Raw genomic sequence first — 9,136 nt, forward strand, 5'->3', positions numbered from 1 at the left:
TTTTCTTTCTTATTTGGATGGAGAAATATTTATATATGTGTCATTTGATTTGAGGCCCTAAATGTATTTGTTTGCCCTTGAAACAGGGATGTCACTTGAGATCTTTCAGATCCCCTGTGTTGTCCAGACTTGGTTATTGATTGATATTCAGGAGAAAGCCAGGCCAGAGGCTCCAATAGCTCTCTATGAGTTGGATGGTTTTAAATCGTAAAGAGGTTTTCTTTCAAAATTCCCAAAGCTTTCTGCGTTCCACCCCTTACAGCAAAGCTCACATTGCATTGAGGGAGGGAGGCTATGGATTAGAAAAGGTGGGAAAGCAGAGAACGGTATGGTGGGAAGCCATGCAATTAAAAAACTGACTGAAATTATTACCTGATTTCATAATTGACAGAATATTTAATTCAGATATAGTAAATTGACACACCTCTACACAGAGACAATTATGACTGACTGTATAACACCTGACAGAATCAATTATAACTGACTGTTGTTTGATACCTTTGCACGGAAATAAATGAAACAGACATTCAGAACAGAGACGGCTGCTGCCTGTGTGCCTAAGCCTGCCTTAATTAAAATAAAATAACCAGTAGGCGATGTTAAAATGTCTTTGCCTTGTGGTTCGTAGTGCAGTGTGTTTCTTTAAGTCCAAAAAGGCTTTTACAAAGAGTAAAGCTGAAAAGAGATTTTTAGTTTACTGACACAGAAATAAAATATCTGAAAGAGAGATGGTTTCCTTAGATGGGAGAATACTCCATTAAAAAAAAAAAAAACCGTTCTGACATCTTATTTGATCCTTTGGCTTTTAAGTAAAATATTTCAGACAAGTTCAACATGCAGGTGATGGTCTAGTTCATCCCATATAGAAAATACTGTAGCTTGCATGATTTTGAGGTTTTAGACTCTAATTAGTAGAAACTTTTAAATTAGCAGTTAATTTTCTTATCTGATAAAACATTGTGTGAATAATGAATATATAGGCTCACTCGGTTTTCATTGTTTTCACAGGGCTTGGGGGCAGGATATTTTTTGGTAATGAGTATATAACCCTAAGGAATCCCCATGTAGAAAGGACAAGGGTAAAAAAGTTGTAGATACATGTTCCCCCAAATGTTATTCCCAGGAAAAGTAGATTTGCTTTGTTGGTTGTATTACAATGAGTGATTTGGTGATACTTCTGTCCATTAGAGTATATTTTGCTGATGCGCTTGTGTGTAGGAAGAGTATTTCCTTCCCTGGCTGGATGAAGTTTGGATTTTTTGTGCTGATTGTTGAGACAGCAATAGCTATGGCCTGTGGCATCTCTGTGGATGGGGCAGGATGGCTGCACATCTCTGCTGCTTGCCTGACGGCCTCTTCCCCAACTCCCAGAACCAAAGCAGAGAGAAGGAATCTGCTTCTACTGGCTATGTTAACTGATTTCCACCATTTAACCCTGTTTTCCCTTGAGTTCTAAAGTAGCAGGTGAGTGTAGCATTAAGAGAAACAGAGTGATGGAAGCCTGACGTGGGTGGCCCAGGTACCCAACGCAGAGAGAACACAACAACAAAGAAGGGGTGAGCCCTTTCTCCCCACAGCTCCCATCCCCAGTGCAGCCTGTGGCAGCTCGTGCAGTTCTTTTTCCTAGAAGACCTTCCAAACGTTATTGATTCGATTCTCACTGGGGAAGCAAGTAGGAGCCTTTATCTGCATCTCTAACTGGCGTGGAATGGTGCCTCTGCCGTATTGACCGGCTATGGGATATGCTGGCGGTCACAGTTGTCTTTTACGAAGAAGAGCACCGAATGACGCTGGTTGTCATTCTAACTCGGCTGTGTGGCAGCGTAAATAGTCCCCTTTCTAACCAACCTGGTGGGAAAAGTCAATATCCCATCAGCAGAGGAGGTAAACACATCAGGAGCTGTGCCCTCTCTCTTCCTCCCCTGCTCCGTCTCACCGCAGCTCTGTAAATGTCTCTCCCCGGTCACACATGCATTTGTGTCATTCACATGCACGGGGCGCCGGCCGGCCGCCACTGCTCGGGCCATTGTTGTGTATTCCCAGACTCCGATAATTAGAACTTTCAAAGTGTCTTTCTCTCCTTGCTTAACGATGCGCCCTCTCTCTCTCTCTCTCTTTTGCCTCTTTTTCCACCCGCTTTGGGCATTTAAATCCTCTCTACAAAACTTTCTGTTGTTGTTTTTTGAAAGGCAATTGATGTAATTGAGAAAAGGTTGTGGAGAACAAACGTGAATGTGTAGCTAAGGAACAAAACTCTGGAGACTGAGTTCATTGTGCGGGTGTTTTGTAGACTCACTGTTGCTCTGCTGTTTCTTTTGTGGTTGATGTGCCCTCCCTTCCATGTCTCCTTCCTGATGCTTCCCTAACCTGGGGCGCCAGGCAGCCTCGCCCCCCCCCCCCCCCGCCCAGGCTCTTTGGCGTAGGCCAGCATCTGGGGGCCTGCCCATGTCTATCTGGGAGCAGTGAACAGGGGTGCATGGATAGGGGTGCACAGTGAGCCTCACCACAAGTGAGCTCAGGGTTCTGGCTACCTGGCTCTACGTTTTTACATCCCAGATCTCCAGCTCTGTGTCCTGGGGCAAGTGACTTAACCTCCTCAGCCATCAGATGGGGAATTTTTTTAAGGGCTTCTCCAAACACCTCAGAGGTTTCCCGAGCAGCTTTGAGCAAAACTGTGTCATCTTAACCATCGTGGGCAGGGTTGGCTACCCCAGGGATCAGCCTGTCTCTAAAAGGCCAGACCTGGGTGTCCCAGCCCACTGCTCCTTACAAAGAACCAAGTTTAGAGGTCTCAGACTCTGGGGGGAGAAAGGAAGGATCTTCTCTCTGGCTGAGAGTGCCCTGGGCAGAATGGGAAGGCCAGGGATGAATGAGTGGGAGGAGCAGGAAGCAGAGAAAGGGCTGCTGCACATCTCAAGTTCAAAGGTACACGGTGTGTACAAAGAAGAAAAAAGCAATCTTGCCATGGACAGGTGCTCTCCAGACAGCATATCCCTTGTTTCTTTGAGCAGAGGAGATTTTGTATAGCAGAGGGATGCAGATGGAAAGGACTAGAAGCCGACTAGGCCCATCTGATCTAGGGAGTTTGCACTGGGAGGCTCTGCCTTCCTTTTGAGGCAAACTAGTTCCTGCCACATCTGTACTTTGCATGCAGTTGCATGCCTGTGCTCAACAGCACCACGAGCCGAGTGTCTGCGAGTGGAGTTCACCTTGCCTGCTGCACATGGCCGTGCACCTGCAGTTCCCATCACTGAGAGTGGCCCTGTCCCCGGTGTGCTGAGTCGGCTAGGTGCTGAGAAGTGGTGGGCAGGGGGAAGGAAGAAAATCTTCTACAGAGGAATCTCAGGGTTCCCTCTCCCCCAGTGTGGGATTGGCCCCAGGGCTAGACCAGCCATAGGACCATGAGGACATCAGAGACCTGGAGCTGCAAACAGAACTCACAGCTCCTGCTCTAGTGCTTCAGAAATACTGAATGCTTTTTAAAGAAGCTGCTTCTGAGCCTTGTAATCCTTTTATTTTTATTTCTTTTTAGATAAATTGAAGAAGCAGTTTCTTACTCCCAAAGTTCTTCAGGACTATAGAAAACTCAAGAACACAGCAGAGCAGTTCTTGTCCCAAAGTGGCTATTCCAAAGTGAACCTCAGCAGACTCTTCGCCGATTGTGCTGTATGGTCCTGAGGGGTTCCAGGAAGTGGACCTGCAGGGACGGTGGAAAGAAGACCCACATCCTTGGCACCTGCATCATGGCCCTGGCTGCTTCTCCTGCATCGCTTTTCCTGTGGAACTACAATCATGTTTGTGTGGCTGTGACTTGGGAGGGGGATTATTAAGGGGCAACTGCAAAGCTACTGAATCTACCAAACATCAGGGAACAGCAGAAATACCTTCCTCTGACAATATACCTTGTGCTGTTGAAACACCACCAGGAAAACTGGCTGCTTCACATTGGCATTCAGCCCTGGATTTCTAGGGGAGGGGGCGGGGAAGGAAGAGAAATGAGAGTGGCTAGGAGGCAAGTGGCTTTTACCCAGGACCTTCAGCAGAGGAGCCCCCAGAAAGAGGGGTTCACAGAGCCTGGCAGCAGGGCGGGCATTTTGCCTTTTCACATGCCAGTTAAACCCAATCTGAACCCAAGTACTTCCCAGGCCACTGGCTCCAGGAGCAATTGTCCTTCTCAGTCTTTAAGGAGGGAGATTTAGAAGCTGTGCACTTATTAAATAGATTAAACAGAGCTTACTTGTGTACTGAATTTCTCCAAAGCCCAGCCTGCACATGCACACTGGACAGCTGTTTTACACTCACCTGCCTTTTTCATTTCCTCAAATAGAAAATCTAGGTAAAGGTTTATACAAAGGGGAAGTACATGTTAAATAATTTGATATCCTATAGCATTTCATTAAAATGTGTATAGGCCACGGCAAGGACCTTTGTGTTATATCCAAAAAAAATGAGGGGAGGGAGGGATGGTTAATCGGCCCTGGTGCTATTTTTCTCATTTCTTCAGAACGGTGCCTTTTTGCCAGAAACGAAACGTATTTCAGTGTAGCCTTCCTTTCTTACATTCTTGGTAAGATTAAAAAAACTAAAAAAAAAAAAAAGTTCCCCTTATACAGCTATGCTATATTTTTTTTAAAAATTATGTACCTGTGGAAAAAAATCTACGTGAATTTTCATAAAGGAAATATATACTGTGCTTTTTTTTTTCAATTCAGAATAAAGTTTTCTAAAAGGAAAACTGCTGCAGTGGCTCTGTCAGGTGCAAAGAGTGGACTGGAGGGGGCAGCCAGGAGTAGGGGATGACTGGAAACCATCCCCTGCCCAACCTCAGCCTGCTTATTAGGTCTGTGCTCAGAGATGCTTGGCATAATGTATGTCCCAGTGTTCTGAGTGGCATTTCAATATACTTTGGGTCCTTTGAGAGATGAAGTATGGCTTCTCATGTGCTTTGCTGACTTGCATATTCAGAGAGCTAAGCCAAGAGTCCAGTGCTATCTCCTTTGGGAGAGCGAGGCTGATGGCCCCTGGAAGAACAGCCCCCACAAGAGAAAGGTCACCCAGCCTGGACCCTAGTGAAGGCATACTGGTTATGTAGTACAGATGATGCCAGTTTATATCGTGCTTTGCCTTCTCTTTTCTTTCCCTCACCCTCTCCTCCTTTCTCTTCTTATACTCAGGTTCTAAGTAGAAACACTTTGGGTTTATGACCATGTCAGTTAATTAATGCCTTGGTACCTCAAGCACTGCAACCTGTCAGAAGTTGCAGCACCCAGGCTGCTCTGGGAAACTAAGGACTAGTGTGTTTTTTCCTTGCTATTACCATGTAGGATTATAGAGATGGTTCTCTAATGTATGCTTCCTGTGCCCACACCTCCACTTTGCTTTCTGAAGAGAAAGCATGTTTTCCTTGATTTCTGGGACTTGGGGTTATTATGGCAAATACAAAACTTGCTTGTCAAGAAATGCCAGGAGACAGAAACAGCTTCTCACTGGTCTGCTTCTTGTCTCTGCATCTAGATGTAATCATTGTGAGGGCAGGAACCATTTGTGTAGAAAGTGCATAGAAAGTCAGACATTTCTTAGTACAGTTCCCAAAAAAAGCTAACACAGTGGTTGATATTTTCGTATTCAGATCAGTAACTCCAGGTTAGTTAAGAGGATTTTCTGGGAGGCATTTGAAGATTCCAGGATTTTATAGAAAGTTGCAACTTTAGGATTGAGTGGATCTCTCTGTCAGAAGATTGGAACATGGCATGGTCGCTTTACTCTGAGAAAGGTTTCTTCTTGATTTGCACCGTCTGATAACACATGGGTACGGCGAGTACCGAGATGCCGCCCACTTTGAAAGGGGGAACTTCCCTATATGTCTTCACAGGCTCCCTGGCATAGGTGTAAAGCTCAGGTGATAAAAGTGAAACAGGCCGGGTTCCCTCTAGAGAGCGGCAGAGCCTCATGAGCCTGAGTGGCCACGTCCTGTCCAAAGGAGGCAGGAGCTGCTCAGCAATTCTGGGAGGGACAGAGCCCTGGGTGGTCATGGGATCACGTTTTCAAGAGCCAGGAATCCAGATATGGCCATAAAGTATCTCAATTCCTAAACTTTGGCAACTAATTTTAAAAAAGAAAATTCTAAATGCTGTGGGCCAGACTAAACCTCTAGGATAAATTTTATCCACTCCAGTTGGGAAATAGGGCCCTACAGGAACCCATCTGGAATTTTTCTGTTTCCTGTTGAATTTAGGGGCTGCCAACAACAGGGAGCACATTTATTTTGGTCATAACTTGGTATAACTCTCAACTCTCCTTCGTGTAAAAGGGGATGTGGAGACCGGAAGTTGAAAATCCTACAAAAGCGTGCTCAGTTAAGATTTTAATTTGTCCAGGAAACAGATGGAGTTTGTCTTGAGACTGTTGCCCAAGACATGGGGGCGAGCCAAAGTTCACAGACTGGAGTTTGGCAGAGGCTGGTCAAAGGGGATGAATTCACTGCCCCCTACCACCAGCCCCTTCTCCAGCCTGTACCTCCTCTTACCTTCAACACATACAGATGCACCTCAGCATGCCTTTTCGAACAGATTGAAATTAGTTTGGCAGGTAATGCAGAGACATGGAAACTCCAAAAGCAGCTTTCTCTATCTTGTCAGGGTTTTATGAAAAACACTAAGCCCCAGATCCTCTTCAGAATTCACTGACCGTCAATTCAGTTCTCCCATCTCCCATCCCAGACTTTAACCCGCCTTGCCTTTCCCTTTCTCTCTCTCTTTCTCTCTGCTCACCTAAATATTTCTTAATTGAACGGTTTGCTGTGGAGCTTCCTTATAGCAGTTTAATAGATGAACTCATCTGAGCCAGCCTCAAATTTCAGATTAAAATTCCTTCATCCCGAAGGCAGCATTATCAGGTTGTTGGAGGCTGTTTTCAAACCTTGGTTTTGAATAGCAGCGGCTCTGCATTAATTTAACCACTAAGCTAATAAGTAGGTTTCGTTTTGTTATGCTAAGCTTTATTGCTTTTCTTTTGATCAGAATGGTGTTGTTGAGCAAAGCAGCAGACAAGGCATTCTTTGATGAGGGAATTAGCGCTCCATTCTTCCTCTATTATTCATAGCACAGTGGAATATGTAAGTACCTGAGGGTGTCAAAGGAGCGCAGGTTCTATTGCAAAGTGCTCGCCTTGTTTCTCTCAATAGCTGACTATGAGATGATAAACCGCTTAATACACTGTGCTAATTGGATGAGAGCAAAAAGAGATGGGAATTAAGGCGAGGCAAAAGGAGAAAGTGCAACCAGCCTTCAATTCACTCTTTCACCACTTTACCAGCACCAAAGGAGGCACAAGCTTTCTATAAGCAGACTAGAGGTTTTGTGCAGAGATAAAATGAACGTGTTAGTGGATTCAAGTAATACACTAATTATTGCACAGTATAAATACCACTACTGGTTTTATAACAGGGAGGTAAACTTCTTTTGAGAGGGTTATAGGATTGCTTGGCAGTGGTGTAGAACCTAATAAGGGCCCAGAGTAATAACCCCTTGGATTAACAAAATTGCTGCTTGTAGAAGTATGATTCAGGCTTTTACGAAGATTTCCGGAGAATGAATAAAAATGACTGAATGACATTTTTTAATGTATAACTGGTAATCGCTCCCTTTTCTTTAAAGAAAAAATGTATACTTCAAACTGGACTGTTAATAAAGTCCAGGGACAACACAACTTTTTCCTTTGAAAAATGCTTCTCCCCCTCCCCCTACCCCAGTCAGGTAACAGCTTTTCTTCTCCCCGCCCCCCAGCTAGGCTGCCACTGTCACTTAAATACATAAGCAATTGCTCCGTGGAACTCAGTGTTCCAAAATACCATTTTAGGCCCCATTTAAGACCCCCTTCATTCAGACACACTCACTTTTGTGTATACACATACACACATGCTCACATACATATTTTTTCCTCTAAAAGCAAGTTGAACTAACTCATGTATAATTTCCTTCCCTCTACCATCAGCCACTTTTCCATTCTAGTAAGATATTTGCACTCAAAACGGTATGAAAAACAGAGGTACAAGTGCCTTGTCTCTTGGTATTACAGATCAAAACCAACAATAATAAGTGTTTGCCCCAGTGGGGGCGTGGTAATAGGAAAAAAATGGGAAAGTGGCTGAGGCCTATACTGGTGACTTTAACTGAAGACTGAGTCTCAAGTCCTGAAACCCTGGCTTTGGTGATCATTCTCCCTGATTCATCCGCTTTCTATCTTCCCCACACAAACCTGAGCTGTCCTCCCTAACTGTCCACAGTCTGGCTCATGGGTAGCTGGTGACTGAAGAGTACTTAGGGACATATTCTGAAATTACTCGGCCTACTGCTCCCTTCTTGCCTTTCCTTTCGGGGCCCATTCAGGATCTGACTAGCCTGTCTGAAAATGTAACAAATTAACTTGCCCTTTCCCTTCATCCTTCCCACAGAGGCCAAACTGCGCTCCCTCACCCCTCACCCCAAGATGCTGTGGGGGTGGCCCTGGGAAAGCAGGTGGTGGGGCATTCGGGCTTGGGGGTGATAGGGAACAGCCATGCCCCCATCACAGGGGCTCTCCTGAACTCCCCTGGGCTCTGCATGGCCTCCTCCAGGGTGAAACAGGTTTGCTTAAGGTTGGGAGGGGGGTCAGCCGCTCCCAGCATTGTGACTGCTTTCCCAGATATTGGGGCCAAATTGGGTTGCCATTCATTAATAATGCTCACAATAAGATTAAATCATTCTGGAAAATCTCATAAAATCCCCCTAAGTACGCTCCAGTGGCTCTTTCCAATCCCCATCATTCAGCACTTGGGGAGGTTTGGAAGGAGAAGAAAATTGGTTTCTTTGCTTTTAATGCTGCTTTGAAAAGATACTCAGAGTTTGTCATGCGTGACATGTCACATGTTTAATGTGGACTTGCTGGAAGTCAGGGGGTCTTTAGCGTGTGATATTTATGGGGAATATTAAGTGCAGAATGAGGTCCCTCCAGCTGGGGAAAGTTGAAAGAATAGGAGGCCCAGGACTGGGCTTGTTTGCAGCATCAGAATGACATAGGATTAAGAGTTTGTAAAACAAGGAGAGGGGTTCTCATTGGCCAGTAATAAATGTAATCCTTGGAGGTAATTTCACGCAAT

At 45.0% G+C, this 9,136-nt stretch overlaps 1 protein-coding gene across 2 annotated transcripts in view; it reads left to right on the forward strand.

The window, feature by feature from the left end:
* Positions 1-4,735, forward strand: part of POLA1 (DNA polymerase alpha 1, catalytic subunit) — a 291,633-nt gene extending 286,898 nt beyond the window's left edge. For both annotated transcript variants that reach the window (XM_012106423.5, XM_042242229.2), the window contains one exon: positions 3,533-4,735. In XM_012106423.5, the coding sequence (XP_011961813.3) occupies positions 3,533-3,678 (146 nt within the window). In that variant the 3' untranslated portion in view covers positions 3,679-4,735. The remainder of the gene's footprint in view (positions 1-3,532) is intronic.
* Positions 4,736-9,136: the final 4,401 nt, after the last annotated feature.

The sequence above is a fragment of the Ovis aries genome, chromosome X, assembly GCF_016772045.2.
Source record: "Ovis aries strain OAR_USU_Benz2616 breed Rambouillet chromosome X, ARS-UI_Ramb_v3.0, whole genome shotgun sequence".
NCBI classification, from domain to species: domain Eukaryota; kingdom Metazoa; phylum Chordata; class Mammalia; order Artiodactyla; family Bovidae; genus Ovis; species Ovis aries.